This window comes from Rhodnius prolixus, unplaced genomic scaffold (genome assembly GCF_049639745.1).
Source record: "Rhodnius prolixus isolate KJV_2025 unplaced genomic scaffold, Rpr scaffold_11, whole genome shotgun sequence".
In the NCBI taxonomy this organism is placed as follows: Eukaryota; Metazoa; Arthropoda; class Insecta; order Hemiptera; family Reduviidae; genus Rhodnius; species Rhodnius prolixus.
In genome coordinates this window covers 14,161,345-14,188,293 of record NW_027411625.1, presented here as the reverse complement: position 1 = coordinate 14,188,293, position 26,949 = coordinate 14,161,345, and the positions used below count along the sequence as shown (strand labels likewise).

Here is a 26,949-nt window from a genome sequence, read left to right as displayed (position 1 = left end):
AATTACAATTATTAATTTACTACAAGATGTCATAATGTAAATTTTGACCCCCCCCCCCCAAAAAAAAAGAGAAGATAATAAAGACACATTGAGACTAATTTGGAAAATTAAAGGGTTTTATTTCTAGGAAAAAGACTTTAATCGATAATAATGAAAAATAACGCAACAAAGTTGAGCCAAAATTTGTAGTAAAAAAAATAAATAAATATCTCAATTAGACATTGCATTACTAAGTCCACACTGGCAGTTTCCTAACCATCTATGGAGCATCCTGATTATTATAGTACTGTAAATTTATAGTACTGTTAAAATTTATAGTTCTGTAAAAGCCCAAAAATAATGTAAGTATCAAGGTTATTTTGACCAGTAAACGTGGCTGCAACGGATGACAACCTACAAATTTTCAGGTTTCACACAAGATTTACAATTGGTTTTTGTTCTGAATGACTGTGTTTAAATATATTTTCTTTAAAGAAATATAACTTAACTATGAAGAAATTAAGTCCCATGAAAAATAAATTCTATATTGTCCATACTTGGACTTTTTCGGCAACAACACACCAGTTGGCGTGGTCATAATACGAGGAGATGATGTGTAAGTTATCTACATAGGTCTCGATCAGCTGGTCAAGTTCGCCCTCCTTGAACACATGGTAGTATCTGCAACAGTTACAGGCATTTTGTTAGCTCTTGAAAAAAGCATGCAAAAATATTTTGTTATTTTTTTAAAAGCTTTGTTCACATGTTTTCTCTACCTGCAGCTTTTCTGACTAAAGAAGCTCCATCGAGAATGAAGCGCCATACTTATGGCAAGTACTTACTTGTGCACATGCTGCAGAAATGACAGTTATTTACAGAACCCGTTAGCTGCATTTCTATTCTATGGGAAGGGCAAAAAAGAGGTGTAGGATAAGAACTCATGTCTTATCAGGCTGCGAGCAGATTCGTCACTTCTCTTAAAAATCCACCTGATATGCTTAGTGATTTATGATGAGACGTGGATTTAAAGGCGAAAAAGGTGATCATTTGTTGGATTATGGCCCAACGGCATTTCCGGTTGTTACAAGAGCATCAATTTAAGAAAAAGTTAATATACATTATATGAACCAGTTTAATGGAAATATAGAGTAATTCATCATGAATTCGTCTCCAATTCCATGAATTCTGGCAAGTAGCTAAAAATTGCTCAGCGTTATTAGTTGAGTTCAATCGCAAACTAGTTTTGTCCCACCAACATAATGCAAGGCCACAAACTATAGAAAAGTTCTCGTCAATCTAAACAAAAAAATTGAATTGGATAGCATTGATTTTTATTTACATTTTCGTCTGTGCAGCAGAAAAACTCCGTTGTGATTCAACTATCAATAGTAAAGGGTTATATTTTTAACATTAATAATAAACAATTCGTAACGTATAATAAAAAATGGTTTGGGGAATTCATTTATGATTAAAAATAATTCACCTGTGAAAAGTAATTGCCCCTCCCCCATTGTCTGAGAGTAGAGAATCTTGCGACGTCGAACAGCTTAATGAAGTTTCTAGACTCTGGGTTTTTGTCAGCATTTCTGGTTCCTGAGTAGAGGCACGCTGACGGACAAGTTTGTTCATACTTGTACGATCGGCAGGCATTTCCTATTATCATGAAAAAAGAAAAGAAAAATGATGGTCAGAAAGATTCCACAATTTTCTTGTAAGGGGGTGCTATGAAGAGAAAATAGAAGAACAGACTGCTGGACTCGAAGCCAGGAACTTTGGCGTGCCCTAAATACCCTTCTCTTCTTACAGCAGTGATTCTAACTCCAACTAAAAAATTTTATGTACACTTGAGAATGTCAATAGTAATGTGATGTTCAGATACACGAGCCATCATTTTAAGCCAGCTATAAGTTTGATTTTGTCGAAGTTGATGAATGCGTAAATGAAATCCTATTAAAATCCTTTGAAGTCGATGTTTTTTAAGTTTCAGAAAATGTTCTTATTAGCTTTCTTTTTTCCCTACCTCGTAACGTCGAAGACGGAAAATTTACAAGGAAGTGTAATTCAACTACAAACAAAGAATATATTAAAAGGGTCGTTCAAGAATAATGGAATTATTGTATTTTACTTCTTCCAGAGCCTTCCCGAACTAAAACGTTCGTGACTGAAATGATCAATGTCTTCAGCAGAATTTGCAATGGGATAAAACTAAGCCAATTATAAACTATTTAGAGTAATAAAAGACTATGGAATGACCTTTAAAAATACAAAAAAATAAATAAATAGTGTTTTCAAGATATTTAACGAGTTTTTCTATTCATTTATAGACTACTAATTGAAATTGAAAGTTGAAAGACATAACAACAGTGAAGTTTGGCGCTAATGACCAACGCAGTTAAGTTACAAAAGCGGAGCAACTACAGAATGAGTCAATTTACAATACTTCATATCATTATCAAACTTCTTAACAAAAACTTACAGTTTTAAAAGTGAAGTATAAGGGTTGATTAAACGACAAAAGGTACATAAATCAGCAAATGCTCAACATTTGATTGATACTTCCAGTATCATATTTTTTAGAATGTATTAGAAGTCACAGACCCTTGTGCTGGCCATTTTCAAATACAAAACATTAGTTCAGTAAAGTGTAGCACCCATTTAATGTAGATTGATTATAATAGGAGGTATTAAACTACTCATGTTTTTTTTTCTTTATGTTAATGAAAAATATCATTGTTTTGACGTTAAAAATTCAAAATGCACATACCAACGTACATACCGATTTCTTGTTCTTGTTTCTGACAGTTACCTTTGAAGAACTCACAAAAGTAAAAGTATATTAAATCTTATGTCCGGGTATCGAACCCAGCAGTACAATACATCTTAGCTTTGCAGCACACGTCTCCATAATCGATCAGCTAACTTGGTCACCGTTAAACCGTATATTAAAAAAATAAAGCACTGCTTACCTCAGATGATGAACGCCCATCGCATCGTGCCATTCTCCTGTCCGCGTACCGTGCATCTTTCGAACAATCCGAAGCTTTATCGGATGCAAATGATGTTGTACTTGGTGTCTTTATAGCTGAACCAGTGTTCTGTACAGAAATATCTGAACATGTACGTTCGGATACATCACCAGCGTCTGAACTTTCCAATGAATTGGTGGGACGTAAATTGGATACATGAGGCAAACAGTGTTGACTAGCGTTGAGGCTGGTTTGAGGACGAGAGTCTTTCGTACTCTCAGTGTATTCACCAGACTCTGACGAATCCGTTGACTGTCCTGTTCCAAAATAAATAATAATAAATAAATAAAAATGCAAGTAATTGGCTAAAATATAGTCAAAATATTTGCAAAATTGGTAAAGTACATAACAAATATTAGGGCGTATAAAAGTATCTTTTTCACTTTACATTTCTCTTTCATTAAGTTGAATACATGTGGAGCCAACAAAATCATGCCCTTCTGATAGAAGCAGCTATCTTTGCAGGCAAACAACTCCAAAAAAACCCTCCTTTATACATTTTCCGCATAAGTAAATTTCTTAAAAACTGGATTCTAAAGAGGTAGTGGCGTTTATTAAAGGATGTCAGTTTTGCGCTTTAAGCTATGACAGTTCAAAATTATAATATCCCGTTTATCAGCACTTCTTTGATTGATAAATCGGCGGCGCTTGAATTCGGACCTGCGCATATGTCTTAATTCGACAATATACCCGCCACCTGCACTGAATCTAAACGACATGGGAAAAGAATTACACTAACCACAACAAGTACGAGTAAGTTTACACGCATGAAACCTTCTCACGCTACCTTCATGATTTCAATTTGGAAAAAATGATAAAGAAGACGTTTTTAGTATAAAATCGAATTGGATTACAAATTACTTTTTTTCGAAGATTTTTCGATCAAACTTTTCTAATCTAGAAGTTTATGAGAAACTAGAGGATTGAACTTCCTCTAAGCAACACTGAAGATCGAAACGGGAAGCATTGTCGGTGTGCATGAAGCAGATCCCGTTCCGAGAAATCGAACTGGAACTATTCTTCCGGACATAGAATCAAATTTAAAGGAAATTCTAGCCGGCAATTTTAAAAATTGAAAGGACATTACATTTATTAAAGGTGGGTTTGATAAACATTTGGCCAACATTTATAAATGTCATAAAAAAAAAAAAACATGAATACCTACTAATTCCTACATCATTCAGAAAAAAGGATAGACATGCCGGCCTGTATTCAGGGAATATAAGCCACTACTTATACAAATCTATTGAAAATTCAAATAAACTATTTTAAAAATTAAAGGGACGTTATATTTATTTGAAGGGTTTTAGTAAACTTTCGGCTAAGATTTATGAATGTTATTACTTCTTAGCTTCTTAATTTACTCAAGCTGATAACAATTTAAACTTAAATTCAACTCAAAAAATTCATTTACACTTTCGCTCCCTTCTACTAAGAAGCGTCAAATTTTTGAAATTGAAAATGCACACCAGATCCTGTAGATTTTCTAATTTTGTTTTTATTGAAAATATTCGTTTTGAGGTCATTGGCGCCCGGAGCCTTTTTCGATAAACTCTTCGGACTTAACCAGAGAGTAAGCTATAAAAGCTCCCGGTAAGATAAACTGATACAAGCGGTGGAAAGTAAAGTTGATAAACATAGTAAACAAAGATGCAGCTTCATGATAGATAAAACATTGATTGAGTTATAAGCATTATAATTACCTGGTTTCATTGATGACACACTCGAGGAATTAGGAAACTCAACAGTCTCCACACCATGTAACGAATGGACGTCCTCACTAGCCATGCCCAGCGCTTTCTCTGATATGTCTACCGGGTCAATGGATTCAAAAAATGGCGTGGAGGTTGGTAATCGTTGAATTGGCTCTGGATCACTTAATTCTGTTGGGATAGATAGTTTTCTAAAACCAAAAGAGGAACGTACTTAAAGAATATTTTTTGTTATATTTAAAAAAATAAAAAGTATTTCAAAACTTACCTTAAATTTTCAGTTGTAGATGGTTCAGTAGTAATCGCATCTTCAGTCCATATTTTGCTAGCTTCTAATATTGCACTTTTACACGAATTCGCACAAGAGCTGTGGCCTTCTGTTGTAGCTTCCATACTGTCTATGTCCAGAGATTTCCCGATACCTGGTGCAAAACAACTTTTATTGAATAAATGAGGTATGAACACTCAACAACACTCTTACTGCAATTCACTTAATTCTATCTCATATATTTCTTCAGACTTCGAATTTGTGGTACGATTTAAATTCTTTTATTTACTTAATTTTATCAAGCACTGCGTACCTAACCTCATTTTTAAAATTTTATTACTTGCACTATTGCATTAATAGTGGGACGTAAAACTTAGTTTTTTAGACAGAATTTATTTTAATAATGTTAAAAATATAGTCCACTGGGTTTGATTGATCTATGCTATCTTTCTGTCCTGTAGGATCTGTTGCTATTAGATGCCCTTGCAGTTGGTTAGACCTCAGTTTCTGGTTGGCATCAAGTTCATTATTTTTTAATTGGAAGGTATGTGCTTCTCAAAACAAATCTTGATGGAACAAAGCTTATCTGAGATTGTCCAAAGTACGCATATCGTTGGGCATTTTTGTTTTTAAACTTCTAACTAGTTGTTGTTAGTTTCTGGCAGTTCTTTTTTCCTCAAATTGAGTGGTAGAATGTGCCGTTCGGCAACATTCAAATTTGCAGTATTTCCAACATCCATTCATCCTAAATTATTTTTCCAACTTTCTCACAGTATGTTGGCAGCTAACGGAAGTAATTGCAAAAGTACTTGTGAGTTAGATTTCATTCGGCAGTAACAGCGTAAAGCCCTCATCGTCGTTCTATGATGACTACCCTGTGCCTGACTGAAAACCCATCAATTTCGCGTAGGAAATCACAGTTTTGGCTGCTAAATGCTATTTCTGTGATATATTTATTTTTGGCCTTACGTTCTTAGCAAACAGCCAAGGGTTATGTTGCTTAAAAAGTAATATTTAAGTTATAGGGTAGCATTGGGGTAACATTATATAGTGGCTGTTATTAACATTATACAACAACTGTTGTTATTGTTTTATCATTATTTTTAATTTTATTTTATTGTTCATATTGTATATTTTGTATCGGGTTTATGGAGAAGATGGTGTGTCTATAGTTTAATATTAATGGATTTTATGAAGTTGTATATGTTTAAGTGTATTTGATCGGTTTGGTGGGCTAGTATAATATATATACTGTAAGATAGAATAGTGTACTAAAAAGCACTAAAATTGAACTGGATATTTGAACTTGGACATAATATCTCATGATATTGAATGACGACTGGCGGAGTAAGATCGAGGAGGCCAGGACCCAACAAACTGGGTTGTAGTGCCATTGAGAGAGAGATATAAAAAAAAACTCATGCCTGTATCGATTTCCTAGGAAAAACAGCCTAGGCAGTTGTTTTGCAAGGCAAGACGATCGCGAAAGCCTGAAATATCATTTTAGTTTACCTCCTATAGCCTGCCATTTCTCCTTATTCGGAGGAAGGACAAGCACGAGGTCTCCGTAATCTGCCTCAACATGTTTCTCCTCAATACTGGCGCCTTCACCTTTGAATCGTTGCTGGCTTTGCGTTTGAAGAGCTAAAGATAGTCGGGTCAGGTTATCCAGCTCTTCGCTCAAACGGAACAAATATGGATCCTCTTTTGGCAAGTTAGGCAACACTGGAGTAGCGGCACCCAGACTGCTCCCGCACACCACTGCCGTGCCCCTCTCCTCCCAGTACCTGCAACATCCACAAGGCGATCAACAAAATCTTATTCTATGCAATAAGGACTCTGAATTGAATCACTCACAAGACATTAGTAACGTAACGTAAAGTAATCGCCTATTTCTCAAATGACTTTATTTAATTGAAATTACCAGTATGATAAGTTGGTGCCTTTTATATCTTATTTTTTACCGACCCTAAAGGATTCCTAAAGTAAACTTCTAACTAACCAACTTTCTTCTTCCACCCTAATACTTCCAGTCAATGTTTGTATCATCTATCGAAAGGTCTGGAAAATTTAAAAAATAACCAGCTGAAGTTATGCGGTAAAATCTTTAAAAAGAAGTTGCTTCGCCAAATCCATGAAATACAGGAAATACATTGTTTCAACAGTTGTAGTTCAGGCATGCCCAATTACCTGTACCAGCTTCTTCAAGCAGACGTAATCCCACCTTAAAATTTTGTTTTCTCAGACCTAGTCTATCTCTCTTCCTGCTCCCTCTGATCACCACTTGATTCCACAGAAAGGCACATAACAGGGTAGAAAACTTACAAATACTAAAGTAAAAGAAATGAGTAGTTACCTGTCAATTTCAGCAAGGAGATTTTCACTTAATTTTTCAGCAAACTCAGCCAGATGTTGTCTACATTCCTCATCCCACCTCATGGTCGATGGAGGTTCCTGCGCTGTCACATTTTTTGCTTGAGCTTTCTTGTCGTTCAGGTCTCCGCTTTTTTCGTCCCTTTAAATCACACAATAGAAATATACATTATATAATTTTTTGAGATATAAGGACAGGATTAGTTTTCCACAGGGGTGTAAATCCAGCGTGTTGCCTGCAGATTTCCCCCAACCACAAATTAGCAAAACCTCCAAAATTTATCCTGCAATATCTCAATGACTATTAACACTAAAACATTGCTATTTATGCCAATTATAGAGTAGACATTTCTCTACAATTTGATAAAGAAATCATTAAATCGGAAAGGTAGGAATTGAGATATAGACGTTTTAAATTTAAACAGTTTGCTAAACCTCCAAAATTTAACCTTCTCTATCTCAATAACTATTATGACTAAAACATTAATGCGAGTTATAGAGTACGGTTTTGTCTATAATTTGGTACAGAAATAATTAAAATTGGAAAGGAAGGAACTGAGATATAGAGGTTTTAATTTTGAGCGGTTTGCAAAATCTCCAAAATTTAAACTTTTCATTACTCGAAAACTACAATATTACAACTAAGACATTGCTATTAATGCCAGTTATAGGGTAAAGTTATAGTCTAAATGTCTCGTTTCCTAGTCGACAGAGTTTTACGAAATTTAATACAATTATAGACAATAGTTCTCTCCATATACAGGTAAAATATAAAAAAATCTATCGACTAGTTTTCGTGATAATTGATGATAAAGAATTCACGGTTTCAAACGAAACGAAAATTGAACTCTAAATATCTCGTTACCTAATCGACAGATTTTTACGAAATTTAATGTAATTATAGACAATAGTTCTCTCCATATACAGAAAAAATATAAACAAAATCTATTGAGTAGTTTTCGAGATAATTGATGTTAATGATTTCACTGTTTCAAAGGAAACAAAAATTTAACTCCAAATATCTCGTTTTCTACTCGATAGATTTTTACTACATTTTATACAATTATAGACAATAGTCCTCTCCATATACAGGTAAAATATAAACAAAATCTATCGAGTAGTTTTCGAGATAATTGATGTTAAAGATTTCAATGTTTCAAACAATGCCAAAATTTAACTCCAAATATCTCGTTTCCTAATCGACAGATTTTACGAAATTTTCTACAATTATAGACTATAGTTCTCTCCATATACAGGTAAAATATAAACGAAATCTATTGAGTAGTTTTCGAGATAATTGATGTTAAACATTTCACTGTTTCAAACGAAACGAGATATAGAGGTTTGAAATTTGAACATTTTACAAAACCTCCAAAATCTACCCGTCTATATTTCAATAACTATTATGACTGAAACATTGCTATCTATACTAGTTATAGAGTAGACTTTTCTCCATAATTTGGTAAAGAAATCATTAATATAGAAACAATACGAAGAGAGATATAGTGGTTGGAAATTTCAACAGTTTGGAAAATTCTAAAATTTAATCTTCTATATTTAAAATAACTACTGTCATTGAAACTTTGTTAGAAGAAGGACAACAACAACTACAACCAGAATATTTTGTGAAAATGCTGTTTTTGTCCATTTTTGCCAACCGTTTTCTCGTAATCTTTTAGATCTGGGTTGTTGCTAATAAATTACAATTATAAAGGAGGATTTGCCGCATATTATTCAGAAAATTAGGGAATTTCATCTTCTATAGTGAAAAAAATATTTATCAAATTTTTTTTTTTTTTTTCAACGATATGCTTTTTCGTGCACTTTTTGACGATCAACTCTTACACAACTGTCCTACCGGACAATTTTAATTCATAAAAGATACTGTTGATGAAAGTATCACTCACTGCTTCTCCAAAAATCTATTAAAATCAATGTTTTCTGAAAAAAAAAGAAGATTAATGTGAATACAGTCTTTGTAGTTAGTATCCCATACTCAAATGGTATACCCTTGGGACTGTCAGAGTACCTCAAAAAGTTTGGAAAAAAGTTTCAGGGATGCCGAAAATTTGAAGAAGATATTTATTGAACACAGTATTTTGTGGTTCTGGGCCTTATAAACTTATTATTCTCTTAAGTATATAATGCAATCTGGAAAAAAAAATTAAAAAGTTGAGGCAGATAGTTTATTTTGCCAATATCGACCCAAAGATTTTTGTCATACATTCGAAAAATAACTCTGTACGTTCGACAAAATACTTACCAAAGAGATTTCTTGATAATCAACTTATCGTGAACTGATGAATTGCCCATCAGAGACAGCTGCCTTCCCTTAGCGTAGGGATTAGACTGGATTACCTGCACAATAGATTTTCATAGAGTTCATAATCTGACTAGAAGGATACTGAAGTTCAATTATCATATTTACTTGGGCTCCTGAACGGTGCGACCACTGAGCTTATATGGCTTTCATTTTTCTCATTCCTATTCTTCCCAGAAACAAAAACGTATCAAGCGCCCTCAACCGAGAAGCAACCTTCTGTAAGCATGTCGACCAAATCGCCTCAAGATATCTTTGAGCTCCAAACCCTCTCAACCATTCTCTTAAGGACCTGTGTCTCCATTATTGAAAACATTTACACCGTTGCCCCACTCTTTTAACATAATTTTAACGCTCAGGACTTACCGTCCTTCCGAATTTGTGCAAACGGTTAGTGCCCAGCCAGCACTCCACTTAATTGTACCCCACAGAGAGGGAAGATACTTTTAGCCTGGAAACAGCATTTCCTGTGTCATCCAACTCTCTTATTGTCCAATTTTAAATTTATCTTTCACAAAATCGCTTAGTGGCAGCTAAAATGGCTCGGGACATTCTGGCAGACGGATTTCAATCCATGCCGTAAAATACTTATTTATATATTTCTTTAATTTTGTAAATAAATAGTATTATTATTATTATTACCATATTATTAATATTATTATTATTTTCCGCCGGCGCATTGACGTCTATGGTCATTAGAACCCATTATTATTATTTACTTTTGTTGAGGTAATATCAAAAAGGAAGAAACAGGAGCTGGACTTCCGTCTGCTCCTGTCGTAACAGAGAGTCGAATAAAGGCCGGTAGGAGCTCGTATAGGCTATTATGAGGCACCACCTTGAAGTAATGCGTAAGTGGTTCCAGGGTGGGTTTTTGTGCCTGTTTGAGAAGTGGGTTTTTTAGTGGGTCCCCATATCGTGGGCATTTCTCCACGATGATGCATAATGCATTTTTTCCCCTCCGTAAAAAAAAATTATTATTATTAAATGGTTTGGGCCTAAAAAACCACTGTCGCTCTCTTCTTATTTTTTGGCACAGCCAGAAGAACTTTACAATTGCTTTAGAAAATAATTACATCTATTTGAAAAACTATCCCAGGAAAACTCTACTGAGTAGAATAAAATGGCCAAATTACCAGGTTTGGATTGTGACTTACCTTATCAACAGTATGTTCTAACGTAGTAGCGACACCTGCAACCGCTTCAAGAAGCGGTGACAGTCTAGTTCCGCACGACGGTGGCGTGTCTTCTGTAGAGGTTTCTGTTAAATCTAGAAGTATTTCTGGGTTATCTGTGCTAACGGTGTCAGGAGATAGTTCTGCGCCGACTCCTGAGGTTCTTTTAAGGCACTCCTTTTCAGTCTTATCGTCCAGGTCAACTTCTTCACCTGAATCCATTCAGAGATATTTATTTATTTATTGTTTTGTGGTATTGTTTGCACATTAACCATGCCAGTTATAGATAAATGCAAAGCTGGACGAGAAATATACGTGCGACTCTCTCTTACTTCTCATACAAGTAACATAGTTGAAATTTACTCATTTTCTACCAACTTTCTTAGATTTAACAATGACATAGTATTACGGGGAACTGCAACCTTAAACAGCACTCTAAAGCCTCAAGTCAGTATTGTATACTGAACTAGCACCATTATAATTAAGGGGCTTAGCGTGCATAGTAAACTTATAGTTTGGCTCTTCGTAGAAGAAAAACTCATCCTTCACATTTTTCGCAGGAGGCCTTCATCAGTCTACGTTAATTAAACCGACAGGAATGGAGGTCCAACCAGTATGTTTCACAATAAACCTTGTAGCGTAGGCTTTCTACAACTCCCCTGAAATTAATTCTATACTAATATTGGCATTGCTTCGGGCAAATTTATTGTTTCTGGCAAAATATTCTTTCCTTGCTAATCCTACTTTTACATACTGCAGTCTTCTTAAAGCAGTCCCTATCTTACTAACAACAATGTTTGAGGAACACCTTTGTCATGATTACTTGGCTATACTTGGCAATAATACTCATAATTTTCTGAAAAAAAAAAAAAAAAAAAAAAAATGCTCCCTTTTAAATCGTATGTACTCTGAATACTCTGGATTCATGTCCATCGTGTTCAAGGAAACGTGAAACGTACCATAAAGCACTTTTCATCTTATCTGTAGCTGTTGATTTGCATTTGAGACCACATTTATGTCTATTCCAGCGGCAACATTATTATTATTTTATTTCAGACGCGTCAATAAATAATGTCATTGCCACCCATAGCCTTCTGAAACACAGCCGACATTGTATTGTCGATACAAAAAAATGCAAGGGAAGCCAGTACGACTTTATCTTGAGTCCTCTAACTAGGAGTCAAATTTCAAATTATTTGTCATTAACTATGGCAATTATACTAATATTATTAGTTTTTGGTTTTACCTTCTGGTGATTCTTCACCATTTTTTATTGAAATGACGGAACTTGTTGAATCTGGTGATGACAGACCACTCGAGTCGCTGTCCATATCGTCTGTTTCTGGATTGAAGATCTCTAGGGAAAATAATCGCGGCACAGACTTAGAGACTGGGGACCGTCTACCAAACATGCCGGCAGAACGCCTTAATAACGGGAACTGTGCCTTCATACTTGAACTGCCGCTAGCTAGATAAATAGTTACATAAAAAGTTAAATAGATTAAGAAAAAGGTACATAAACAATTACTTCCTAATGCTGTAAAATCTTTGGGGTTAGTTACTGTTTATAAATATAAATTAATTTATATAATTAATGTTTAATAAAACTATAATTAACTTTATTTACTTCGAAGTTTTAAAATAAATGGAGCGTATTTTATATTTATGTATATTAAAGAAATATATATTTAACATCTTGATGGTTTGACAACCTTTGATATCAAATAATTCAGGAAATAGAGTTGGCTAAATGATCATAAATTTAGACCCTTCCACTTCTGTAGCAAGTGGAAAATATTTGAGGTTGGATTTGACACGACAGCTTTCCATAAAGCCATATCAACACCGCAATCCTAACATTTTTTTTTTTTCGTACTAAGGTCATCTGTTTGAATTATGGTAATCCAGATTGTTAGAGCTGAGTGACTTTTATTCCACTCCACAAGAACAACAACCAACTCAAAAAACCGTACAACGACCCAATGTCTACTGAACTAAACAAGAATGCCCCTTCCCTTACGTTATGAATAACCGGTAACAAAAAATTAAAAAAAATTACTGTCAAACTTCTTGAACACAATAATTGCTATTGAGAACATCAAAACTTACAGAAAGACACTTTTCTTCCAATCTGAAGATCAGGATGAAAAAAAAGTTTTTTTTATCCTACTACGTCAGCGCTTCCTAATAATAAAAGGACAATTTTCATTCAAAACTTGTCCAACAGTCCAGTATTTTGTAGATAAGTAAATTAACTTACGTGCTATAAAATCGCACACAACTCTTGTTTTCTCATTTGTGGCGATTTCATTGGTCGTAATCAGTGTTACAGATTTATCAGGGAAATTAGACGATTCCGGTAGCTCTGATTCGGGGAGTAGTTCTCCTTTTTCTTCGTCTTTTTTAGCACATTCATCCTCTTTCTTACTGATGGTATCTAACTGTGTAAAATAATCATTCTTGGTGATTTTCTGTTCAAATGATTTACTGGTTATATGTGGTAGATAGGTATGAAAAGTTTTAGCTGAACTATTTGGTGGAGCTGACTGCGGATAAACAGTCTCTTGGGAAATCATTTTGATTGGTACACGATTCCCTGAAGTTGTTGTGACCGGCGAAGACATTGGAAATGAAGCCTGATGGTAAAGCCTTGGTGAATTCGGTTTTGGGTAGCAGACCAGTTTCGGCGATGTAGGTGTTTGAGTAGTGGATATCACGGCCATTGCATGCTTCAATTTTGGCGATGTAGGCAATGATGATATACCCATACTGAAACTGCGCATCTTTGGAGATACAATGCTAGGTGGTAGTTTGATTTTTGGTGATGTTGGTTGTGGTGAGCCTGGTGATGATTGCAAAGTGGGCGATGTTTTTGTAGATTCAATATGTTCACATTTTGGAACGAAAATAACCGATGCAAAACTGTCTTCAGAATCAACGCTTGTATCACTCTGCAAGCTACTGTCTTTAGATGAATCTGAACCGTCTTCTCTGTGGAAAAGAAAATTAAAAAATTAGTTTGTGAAGCTCATACAACTTTAATCTTTATGAGACTTTTCGTTTTTGTGATATTCTATTTCCTTTAATAGTATACTGGTGTTACAACCCTACAAAATACTGAATTGACTTTAGTGGAAGAAATTCTAATGTCCTCTCTCCATCAGAACCCCCATATAATGACTGTTTGCATTAAAATGTTTCAAGTAAAAATAATACATCTATGATTGTAATTTATACCATATGGAGGTAAAAAAAACTAGTTGGAGCTTTTTAAGCAGAGTGCACCTCAATTACAGAAAAAAAAAAAAATCAAGGACAAAGCAAGGTACCTTGAATGACTCCTTTCAACCTGCTCCATCTTGTTTTGGAACTCGGAAGCCGGCAGTTGGTGAGGATCCGGCAATGGTATGGTCATCTCGGTATTTGTCAATCCTTGCAAAATTCTCACAAATCCGTTCTTAATGCCCGCAACTTTCTCAATATTAGTCGTAGAATTTTTTATCTTCCTAGTCAGACCGTTCTTGATCAGTTGAAACCTTTTGGAGGTGGACGTTGAAAACAGTACGTCCTTCATTGAGTCTAACGTTTTGTTTCTAAAAATAAATAGATAAATAAATTACAAAGAAAATTTTAACAGTTAAAAAAAAAAATCCAAGTTTCATGAGTTCCATGACATGACCCATCAACTTACGTCTGATGTTTACAAACACAATATTCTATATAATTACTCTTTTGAAAGAATTCTTTGCAAAGGTGATTAGAATAGTTACTACGAACTAAGGGCACAGTCTAACAGATGTAGGTTCAAAATGAGCACGAAGGAATTCTCAGTAAGCGTCTGTTTGAGAAAGAAAACTCGCTTCGCCCATGCTGTTAGTATAGTAGTAATAATGTTGTGTATAACATTTACTAAGTGGCGGAGCCAGCATCTACTAAAGATTGATGAAGTTTTGCCGTTGATGTCGCTCTAATTGTGAAATCAGCAGCACCTTTAAAAACAGCTCACGGAGTTGGAAAAAGGTGCAGCAGCATACAGTCACCAAGTCAATGAGGGCTAAAGGAACAGCAAGAAAAGTGTGAGGTCTTTCAAATATTTGAGTGTTCATATTATGTCCCCTTAATTTACTTGTTATTGAATTAGAGTTTTATTTTATCTTCTCTAATATATTATTTTATAAAACTCTAATATATTTTTTTATTTCATTTATATTTTTCAGTTTAAACCAAAATTATTGCAAAGAACTCAAGCAGACTGCTTATGTCATCATGCCTTTAATACCACACGTATTTTAATTTATTGATGTGTTTGCTTCATTCAATAAATGTGTATTATTATTAAACTTGTGAGGATCAGATTTCATCTTGTGCTTTTTTACACCCGCTCCATAGACAAGATTTAGCTCCGATTACCACTTCTATTTTCTCTTAGTATATAGCAATTAATTCTTCTGCTTAGTAGTATTGCAATCGTGATTTTTGTTTTGATCTATGGTACACTTTCTTTGCACGAGAAAACTTCACATAAATGTAAAGCTTAAAAGTACTATTCTCATGGACACTTACCTATTACAAATCAGTTCGTCATTCAAAGATGCCTGTTTCTGAATATTCTGCTGTACTCTGGCCTTCTCTCGTAAGCGTTCAGCTGACATGAATTCCTCGTTCATCGAACTTTGTTTAACAACATCTCTACGACCGCTGTAAGATGTAACTTTGAATTCTGGAAGCGATTTCACCATATCTTTCATGTCCATGGCTTTGTCACGTTCCTCGCTATGCACGTCCATGTCAACAATTGACTTTTTCTGTTTAACCAGGCGTAGATTTGAATGATCCAGCATCGTGTTGGCTTCAGGGTCATTGTCCAGCGCAGCTTCTTCAGCGCCTAGTGTTGGCACGCTGGACTGTGATCTTACTACTCGGCTATAAAATTAAAACAATAAATTAATACCGATTATATTATAAAAATTTAATTCAATAAAATTAAACTATCGATGTAAGTCGGTCGTCCCAACTAATCCAAAACTCCTATAGAATCAAAGTTATAAAAAGAAATTACAAACAATGGTGATACAGCTTTACACTACAATTAACCATAAATTTCAAATGACCTAGAGATTCTTCCTCGTATTGTTCTTTGTATAAAGAAATCCTGCACGCAAAATACGAGAACTATTACTTGTTTTATGATATTTGTTTGGAAGCTGTCAGAGTGTTCAGCCAACTCAGGAATAGTGCAGCTAAAAAATGTACCATTTATACAAAAAAAAAAAACGTACAGCGTAGAATTATCTGAATCTTGTAAATTATGCAGAGCAAGCGAGGAATCTCTCGAGCACATATTTTTAAAATGCCCCTACTACAGTTTATATAGAAATAAATACCTTACTAGTTCTTCAGACACTAATTTAATAAACATACTTGTATGTGAAAATAAAACTCAAGTATTTAATGTGTATAACTTTTTTCATAATGCAATGAGACTACGAAGTGCTTTGCTACAAGAGTAATGTCCAGTCTGTGCTCACTAGATCTACAATGTTATTTTAATCGGTAATGCGAACGAATAATTTGTGATTTTGTACTGCCTTGGTTTCTGTTTATTATTATACGTTGATGTTGTTTCCCTGAGCTACCTCTTATTTTGTTTCCTTTTGAATATGAGCAAAAGAAAAGAACAGTTTATGTATTATTGACTCACTTTCCTTTTTCTTTTTAAATTCACCTACAGTTTTATTATGTTTAATTTCAGATTAAGTTTGTTTATTTTAATTATTTTTGTATCTATATTGTTGTAGTATAATAAAAGGCTAACTCTTTCTGTAACATGCTACTTTGTATAATATAGAAATAAATAAATAAAAAAACTAGAGGGAAAAACAATTAACCATAAGAAGTTCAAAAAACTTTTAGAGACCTTTATTTATTTTTCATTTAAGATGTGGAAGCGCGAGTGCAGAAATTAGTGAGATACAGAAATATGAAAACAGACTTGGTTTATTATTTTTAACTGGTTTAAAGTTTTGTTAATGTGTATGAAATTCCCTTTATCTATTCTGTCCAAGAGAGTGGGTTAGCAAGGATAATGTATTGATTAATTAATGAGTTTACATAAAGGAAAAGTATTTCATTTACTCCCAAATCCCACTAAATCATTGAGGTCAATTATATAATAAAATTTGGGATTCCCACCGCCATCACTTTAGTTTTTGAGAAGTTAATCTGTTCAAATATATTGTTACATTAATCTTCAATAACCAGATGCCTACTTTAAAGTTGTGATCGCTATATCCGACAGACTTTTGGATTTGTGCGTGCTTAGTCTGTCAGCAGTGGTTGGTGGAGGACATACTTCTCTACCGGGCGCCTCCTGCTCGTCCTCCAGCCGCCTCAGTTCTATCGGTAGGTCTTCTATGTCCTCGCAGCCTTCGGGATCATACCTGTATTCAATAAATGAATATATAAGTATTAAAAAAAATAATCTTGGCTTTAAAAAGGCAATTTTCTTTTTTTGTTCATTAGTGTTTACGTTTATCATCTTATAATTCAAAAATACCCAACTAGGCGCCACGATAAATTTAGTTTTATTCTAACCTTGCATAAGTGGACAATTCTTTAAAGGATAAAAACGATATCTAAGTCATTTTTGAAATCGCTATTCATCGCTTAAGAAGAAAGGAGCTTTAACTGAAAGCAAAAGTTTTGCTTAATAAGGAACTGTTGATAAACTGAAACAGTTCAACTTGAGCATTCAGAAAAAAAATGCAGGTTTTTGTTACACATCGCAAATCTTCGTGATTACCTCTTAGGAGGAAGGTCGCTACTGGTGCAGGAACTCCAAGAGTCTAGAAAGCAGGGCTTGTTGCGGCCTCCGCTCTTTTTCACGCCAGCTAATTTCTAGGAAATAACAATAATGATAATAATAATAATCAGAGCAAATTTTATTCTCTCTGTTAGCTCTAATCAGACTGCACATCCAGCTTACTTTAAGCGCTCTTCTAACGAAACTATAGCAAGTTTCATTGGGACTAGACAAGGAAGAACTACTGGGAGATGGTACGACTTCTTTCTTCTTGCACCGACTGCTGCGGCTGCTATTATCCCTGCAATCAAAAACATTAAATGTCTAACGTAAATGTTTTGGAAACCTTTTTACTAGTGGTGTTATTAGAAGAAGTGCCAGAAGACTTATATTTTGCCATTGTCATATTGCAGCCCAATATGGTACTTTGACTAGGCGGGTGTCAGGCAGTAACAGCGGCAGAACGTACGAGACCCAAGATCATTAAAAAATTTGTAAGATTCGTACGAAATCAGGCGCGATTGAAAAGGGGACAAAGGGTCCTATTGTCCCTCAAAACTGGAAACAACATTTTAACTATACTGATGAAAATTAATTGGTTCCAAATAATTGTTTTATAAGTAACCATTGTTATTATGCGGCATGAATTTTAAATCCATCTACCGAAGGTCGAAAAAACAAAGAATTATACAATCATTAAATTCATACGAAAAATAAAATAAATATTTGAATAGAAATAAAATGAAAAAAGAAAAAGCGAAAAGAAAGAATGGAAAGTATTATAGGTGCATGAGTCTTAATAAGGATTAGAAGGCGAAGTGTTATATATGATCATAGTGATAGTGCCATGCTTAGTGTGCATACTTAATAAGACTCGACTGATTAAGAAGACAGAGGAATTGCGGTTTCGTTAAAGAGCGATGACCCAACCAAAGAACTCTTATTTCAGTTAGCATTGTGTACTCGGCTACAAAATGAAAGACATTCTCTTTCGTTCAGGAGTTACATAGCACAATATCTCTCTTCTTCCAAGGTGTACAATAGAGTTCAGACAGAGAAGTCCGCCTCTTACTTACTAAACCACCGTTACTCTGGTAAATACTTTTCAAATAAAAGCTTCCATTATAAAAAAAAAAAAAAAATTATATGGAAATTGAAACACTGAAATAGAAGGCATACATTTCTCACATTCACATAAATGTCCACCCACTTACTGAAAATTAAGCTTTCAATGCGTAGCTAGCTATATTCTATCAGAAAAATACAATTTTTTTCTTAACATAACTTTTTTTTAACTTGGTCATCGCTCTTTCGAACCTTTTGATTGAATTTGCATATCATTCTAAGGTCTACTCAAAGAAGAAAGTAATTATGTGAACAGATGTGTTTTACATTGATGATAAAAAATGTTAATTATTGCCGTTATTACACTATAGTTTCGTTTTTTCTCTTCTCGCAAATCATTCCCTGAACGATCAAATCATTATTTATATTATTAATTCAATAAATTTGACAATTTAAACTCTCGGTAGATCAAACTGCCGATAAATAATTAGTACCTCTAAATTATAAGTTGATATAATTAAAATTATAAAATTAAAGGATATTGGCAATAATACTGAAAGTGGGTCGCTCTTACCGTATCACCGGACATTCCGCTCACTTTATAGATTACCTCTCCCGATCGGACACTCTGGATCAACTACAGCATGGATTCCAGGTTAGTAAATGGATTTGTAGTGTTTCTAAGAATCAAACTTCACAACACTTGTAAAGCGAATTTGTGGAGTATTGTTCTTTACTGGTTTTTATACCTGATTTTATCATATATGTTAAGATAGTTAGAAAAATCGACATTTATTCAGACCAGATTCCTCAAAACTTATCACGAAAAATGTTCTATAATGTTCGTAAGTTTCCAAGTTACGAAAATTTTTGCAAGATTCACCTGATCGACTGGCCAGAATCGTGCTTTCTGGATCGGCTAGTTTGGCTAGAATGGTGGTAAGTCTGTTCTTCCTCACTGCTGGCCGTTGTGGGTGTGATCTCTAAGGAATGAGCGCTCAGATTCTGCGACCTATGCCACGGAACCAGCACATCTTGCGACTCGAACTGTAAATAGTCAAATAAAATTTGCTTGGTTTTTTCGTTGAGTTTTCTTTTATGCAATGTGTATTTTGAATGCAGTTACAAACATAATTATCGACATTTCAGTATGGAATACGCTTTTTCAGTGTCTCTGCTTTGATGCAACGGCGTGTTATGTGTTCAGTTTATTCACATATGTTTTCAGACGTTTGTTATATCCTGATTTAATATTTGAATGTTTTATATGTTAAATAGGACTGTTGTGCTCCCTTATGTTTAATTCTACATTACAGACATCGTGTAAGCTCAACAGAGTATATCCCTACATATAGCAAACCAAAAAAGACACACCACTTCTATTTACCTTTCTACGACGCTGTTCCATAGCCCATACTGTGATAACCAATCTTCCGCCAATTTTCAGGACCCTTGCCAATTCTTTGATCGCGCCAATCCTCCTTTCTGATGTGGCAAAATGATGTACTACAGCCGTCGAGAGAACGGCATCGAAACTCTCGTCCTTGAACGGCAGTGATAGATTATCACATAGTAGTACCTGAGAATTTTATAATTGAATTTTAATGTGTACAAAGATAATTGGCTGTAAAAATTACTAATTTCATTATGCTATATTGCTATGAAGAAACTTCCAAAATCCCTCTTGATGAACATAAGTGCGGGGGGGAATGATTAGAAATTGCCATAAACTGAAGGAGATGTATGGACTGAGTTTATGGTTGTTTCTGCCGTGATATCAATCACAATATAAGTTTTTAAATAATGATATCAGGAGTGATATCCTGTGAGAGAGACAGAAATCGGTTTTCATGACACCACAATAATGGAGCGAAACATTCTGCAGCAAAAGGTAGAGTTGACTAAGGATACATGGAACGTATAACGATGGCGTTTCTTTCAACTAAGGAAATGTCCGATTTCTGCGAGAAATACTACTTATAGTAACTAGCGAGGCGCTAATAGCCCAATAATGGATACACCACACCTTATTGTAAGTTCTAAACCAGCCAACGTGCTGGAAGGTGAAGGCTGCAAACTATTGGGGCAGAAGTGCTTAACGGACTTGCCCGTTTCCACATAATAGATTACATCTTAGTATTATTAGAAAAGGATTAGTATATCTAATACAGCAATGGCGGTCACTATTAGTGAGAACTTGTCATCAATTTTTAACAAAATCCGTAAGTACATGCAGCTTTCTTATGTAAGGAAATAAATGTGAAAGCTAAAGGTGTTTAGGATAACCCTTAATTTTGTCCTATCATCCACAGGCGTGAATTCTCTTTTGTGAGAAAGAATATTCGATTGTCATCGATCAATGACAATTCTTACATTAGATGCCGGATACATACTACAACAATATTCCGGTTTCAAGAGGAAACAAACTTGCGTATTATTCCCAGTTGTATACTTCCAGCATTATTCTGTGTGAAAGAAATATAATAACGACGTCACCTCATTTTGCTCCATGCTGGCGGCCTCAACTAGACGAGCGCATCTGTCCACCCCTATATTGAAGGCGAATGGGTTTACGCTTAGATACTTTCCACTTCCACAACCTAAAACACAATATTTTAAAGAAGTTGGCAGAATTTTGGGCGGGAGTTTGATAGACTGTTACATAAACTTACGCTACTAAGAGGTCGATATTTTTTCATATCAATGCAGAAGTGGATTTAAAACAAATTTGGACTCGATGGTTGTGTTAGGAATACAAGAAATAAATTACAGTACAAGACATTGCCAGTATTACTTACCAACATCGCAGACGATGGCGCCCATCTCCAGCTGGTTAAGGAAGTGGGTGACCCTGGGCCAGGGCGGCTGGTCCAGACCGGCGCCCATCTCCTCGTACACCTCATGCACGTAGGCCTGCTCGAGTGCGATACACCGAGCCTCCCTGTCCACCATCGCTAGCCTCCTCAAGACATCACCTGCTCGTCTGCAACATAGCCATTTGGAGCTACAGCCAGAGGCCCACTGTATTACTTTTATTAAGACCTTTAGCAACGGCTGCTTATCCTGCTCAGTACAATACATTCATGAGTAACGTACACTGCTTTAAGTGAAGAGATAATAACTATTGAGACACAAATAATGTCATTTTTTATCTTAAAAAATCTGGTGTGAACGCTCACACATCTTTCTCTTACAGCAAATCACATGTTTTCTTAAAACTTAAAAATTTACACTAAGATAGTTGACTTTAGAGGTATAACACCACAGTTGCATAAAGAAACGCACTAATACCCTATTCCCTAAAAACAAACTTCAAACCGACCTGAAGACCTTCTTTATGTACTTTATGTCCAACTGCAAATGACACCCATATGTATCAAAGTAATGTTTAAAGGGTTTACACAGAATTTAAAAAAAAATCGTTGGAACCATAAACGAAACTGTTTGCTAAAAACTAAAAATCTATCACTTCCAGTCAACAGATTATCTTCAAATTTGGGATTTGGTTCCAAATTCCAATTATTATTGTTATGGTAGCCATACCGACCAATAAAACTACTATTGATTGATACTGAGTTTTGTTTTTGTCTATATTGTCGTTACAGACAGGTTTTGGTCGAATCCATCAAAAAGAAATCTCTGAACTGGCACATTAATCACAGCACTTCACACACTATCTCCCCGGAAGGGCCCTTAACACTAAAATACAACAAAAATGAATGGAGCCGTTTTGGCTTTAATAAATTTAAAAAACTGTAAAGTGGCACTTCTGGGTAGCTTATTATCGGATCCTTTTGTGCCACCTAAAGCAAAGATCAAATTTCAAAACTCTAAATTTGTAAAGACCATTTTTTTTGAGTAAGAGAAAGTAAAAAGAAAAATGTAAATAATAGTAAAATAAACTTAAACTTACGTAATTAGGCAACTCAACAGACGGCAAAAACCATTGTACGCTTATATATATATAAATCCATGGGTATTTATGTATTTTGTAAATAAAATCATTTATTCATTCATTTATCGCAATAGGTGAGTAAAATACACAGTTTAAAAGAATAATTTTAATAATGTAGAAATAACAGATAAGAGAGCTGAAGTAATTCAGTTAAAAACACAATAAAAATAAACAATGGGAAGAGTTGCAGGTGAAGAGGAATAAAGGAGCATTATCTAGCTTCTTATTGTATAAATTATTTCTTCGTTTATTAGTATGTATTTCAGAATATCGTCTATACTTACATTTCTAACAATGTAACTTGTAACTTCCTCACAGTTTTAGACTGCACGCAAAGTAAACAAAACAAGTGCTTAGACAATAACTACATGCTAGCAACATAACTTACTCCTCTGTCACATAAAAGGAATAAAAATTCTCTCAATATTCAGTCAAATTAGACTTTTGTTTATTACTCTTAGTTTGCTACCGTGAGTTGAAATTAGTGAGGAGTCTCAGGTATGACTCTAATTTAAAACATTAGAAACTATAAATCTTACTGTAAATATAACCATGAATATAAAGGGGAAGATATGCAGGATTGATGACTCTTTCAATTTCAAAACTCAATGTATAGTTTTTCAGTTTTTGCAGAGACCAGATTATTCTGGCCTAAAGAAACTATAAAAAAGGATTAGAGTTCCCAATTCTCAGAATTTGTGTTACCCAATTATAATCTGGAGAATTATAACATGGGCTTGCTCTAAAAAAACTTCTTAAAATAGGAATTAATAGGTCTCTGAGGCGAGAGATGTCGCAGTTTATTCCTGAGGTTTATAATTTTTCTAAAAATTTGGACCTATAGCGGATATCGCCCTGCCTTGAGATGAAAATAATTGGGGACATATTTTTGTTAAAAATGAATATTTTTTAGTTCTAATACGTACCCCCTAGAATCCAGACATCTTACGCCCTATCTGCAGGGAAGCAACGTTTGTGTTACAAAGGACTCAATTGCAATTATAATTGCAATACTATTTGACGATCAACCCTTATACAACTGCTCTACCGGACAGTTTTAATAATTTAATCTGAAAAGACACATTCTGGAAAACTGAAATATTGTAAATTGTAATTTCGGCAATGTTTCTGCAAAATTTCTGTGGTGCCTCTTAACTTGATTATGTCCTTAAGCATTTGATTAATGGTTAAAAATAACCATATAAGTGTTTTATTAAAGGAAATATACATTGTTATTCAAGGAGAAATAAACAATAACACGTAGACGTGGACTCAAGGTCCATCTGACGAGTTGACTGCAGTAAACAAGAGATAAATGCAGTAAATTTAGATAAATCTAGAATTAGTTAATCAAATAAGTTCTGACAAAAATTGTTGTATTTAATTTACTGAATTTTCCTTTACTTTTAAGTAGAATTAAAAGTTAGCTGGATTTTAATGAATTCCCAGAAATAAATTTCAATACAAAATGAAATATACTAACTTTTAAACAGAAAATTAAACCAAAATTAAAAATTAAGCTCATTTATTAAAAAAGATCTGCGCTGTAACAGTACATTTTGTAAAGATTTTTTCCTTTCATTTGTTCGTTTAAATATATGATAACTTCTTCTATGGGTACACCTACAGGACTCTCCTGCAATATAGGACACAGCTCTATGAAATTTCTGTATATTCTAATCACCAGTATTACAGAACAGAATCTGTATTGACTTTCATTCCTACTCACCAAGAAATTTAGCTTAAGTAACTTGCCCGTTAATTTCATGATAGTACTAATCTTACAATATAAAGGCTTGTTATCAGTTACATAATGAAAGGTTGACCCATCTTAATCTAACTCTTAATATAATCTTAGATATTTAGAATTATTCATACTATTCTAGCCACGTCAAGTACCTCGGCTTAACTTCGGGCAACAAACTAATCTTCTCTACTCACGTTTAGGACAAAGTCAATTCTGATAATCTACAAAACTACTTCTCACGAGACTCGAAGATGTAAAGAACAAACTGCTTCTCTAAAAAATGGTCATCAGGTTGATGTTACTTTACGCTTGTTCCGCCTGGAGCTTTACTTGCAATGGTAACATCAAGAACCTCCAGACAACACAGTACTATAATGTAAATACTGCTTCATTATGTCTGTAAGTAATGTATATATTTTATAATAAAGTTTATATCTGTACCTATCTATCTATTCATACTATTGGGAAATGTCTTGTTTAAATTGTGTATGGATAGCACTTGACAAATTATCTATTCAACCGTCATTAGTAAATTCAGTTGGAGTATTTAAGCTTAATGTTTGGTCCACCCCTAATTAGCCTGCATATTAAAGAAGCCAACTAACTGTATTTTCGTAAAAGTTCTATGTTTAAGAAAATGGATCGATTATTACTTTGTAAATTGTCAATAAAGGAAAGTTGCATGTGTTTGATCAGAATTAGGAAAAACGGAATTAAATATATCTGCTGCAGCTAAACAATGCAATCAAAATTACAAAACTGAACTATATTTCCGGTTAAATTAACAATTAGTTCCGTCAAATATGCTATTGAATACAGCCAGGTGACGTCTCAGCTAATATCTTAAGGCCTTTACTGACGTCAGCAGCAATGATACAGCGAATGTTCTAAAATAAGAGCTAGTAGTGGAAATACTCCTTAGCTGAAGCACACTCAGGCAATGATGTCAACAAATAGTAGTGCCGTCATCAAATCTTCTAATACTAGCTGCAAGTTGTACACATTTGTATGCGAGTGCTACATTCGCCTCAAATGGAATCATAATGACAATAATTTTCAAAACATTTTAGGCCATCTTTTGTCATTATTTAATGAAGGCAAATATGAAGTAAATCTGAAGAAATAAATAGTGATCCGTACCTCATGAAGTGGCATTATTTACCAATGTGCTAATTTAACCACAAATTAATAAAATATAATGAGAATACGAGGGTAGGTACTGCATTCCTGGATACACTATGGCGAATACTTGTTGGACTCGTTGGACGGTTCACACAATACGCTTAAAAAATTCTCTCTATGAACACGTGCCCTTCCGTAAAAAAGTCACACTCCTTTGTGAAACACCATCCATTTCCTTCCACTTACCAATTTAAGAATCGGCCACTGATAGAATCCGAAGGACCGCCTAGTGCTGACACTTGTCAACCCACACATCATTTCTTTTCTGATTCTGCAACAATAGAATAACATAATTAGTACAGTCCTTTGAAAGTAATGTGCAATCACTAAATAGCGGACCTATTATAACACTAAATTCAGGAAGGAAGTGCGAATTTCCATTTCAAATTTCAGTCACTATTTTGGGCCCTACTGCTCTGAGTTTAACGGTAGGTTTTTATTTTTACATTAAGCACAATCACAAAATAATGTAATATTAAAAATTTAATACATTTTGAAATTCAGCATTAATAAAGATCATTTTAAATTTAAAATTGTAAGTTAGGTATAATTTTGCTCGTGTATCTTCTTGCATTTTTGTGGATTACTGTGAACAAAAAGCACTGCCCATATTGTACATGTACATTATTAGCTTAATATAAAGTACAGAGTAGGTTATGAAGCATAAATTGGAGAGCCCAATTTTTCGATAAAAATTTCAAAATATGATGAAAAAAATACGATTCAGTAAAATAGGCACGCGCTTTCCAGTTGCCTAAAAGATTTTGACCTAGATCTTATTTGTTCATGGCCCGTTTTCAAATTTGAGCATTTATAGAGGTTTTCCTTTTTGTGTTACATTACTACACAAAACCAACATACAAACTCCCACAATTATACGCACACATATACATAAAATACATGCAAACTGCAAGCGAATTCCAAAATTACACAATTTTCTGTGGACTCACAGGAGCTCGATTTTTAAAATCAGTAATTTAGGTAATCAGTTTTTTTTTATAACAAAAAAAAACCTCGCGCTTAAAAAAAGCTAATAAGTTCTTGTTTCTTACCTTGGATTTGGCTAAATTAACAAAGTTTTTGCATTTGGTATCTTGGTAAAGCCATTTTAAATTCGTAGGAAAACTTAATTCACAGGGTAGATCTCGCACTTTGCAATGAATTTGTAAATATTTGATCATTTGAATGATTTTTTTTGGTTTGTATTTTTTTAAATAAGTTCAATTATATTATTCTGCTAAACTTTCTTCGAAAATAAGAGTTATTATTACAAAAAAAAAACTTTTTACAATTTTGCACGATTTATTAAAATTTCAGAACAAAAAAATATCAAAATACAAAACAA

At 34.3% G+C, this 26,949-nt stretch overlaps 1 protein-coding gene across 2 annotated transcripts; it reads right to left on the bottom strand.

Annotated features, from left to right (window-relative positions):
• Positions 1-381: 381 nt before the first annotated feature.
• fid (class I SAM-dependent methyltransferase fire dancer) lies at positions 382-26,796 on the bottom strand. 2 transcript variants are annotated; one of them, XM_074138203.1, is made up of 22 exons: positions 26,657-26,796; positions 25,791-25,875; positions 21,519-21,703; positions 21,217-21,320; positions 20,108-20,299; positions 19,604-19,767; positions 17,839-17,956; positions 17,656-17,750; positions 17,123-17,293; positions 15,417-15,776; positions 14,183-14,446; positions 13,114-13,844; positions 12,100-12,321; positions 10,836-11,065; positions 9,622-9,716; positions 7,342-7,500; positions 6,498-6,772; positions 4,986-5,139; positions 4,709-4,908; positions 2,946-3,262; positions 1,463-1,632; positions 382-660 (listed from the first exon to the last, which is right to left on the bottom strand). In XM_074138203.1, exons 3-22 carry the CDS (start codon positions 21,670-21,672, stop codon positions 522-524), a joined length of 4,314 nt encoding a protein of 1,437 aa, XP_073994304.1. In that variant the 5' UTR covers positions 21,673-21,703; positions 25,791-25,875; positions 26,657-26,796; the 3' UTR covers positions 382-521. The 2 variants fall into 2 exon arrangements, with proteins under 2 accessions (XP_073994304.1, XP_073994305.1); XM_074138204.1 differs by having other exon boundaries at positions 6,597-6,772.
• Positions 26,797-26,949: the final 153 nt, after the last annotated feature.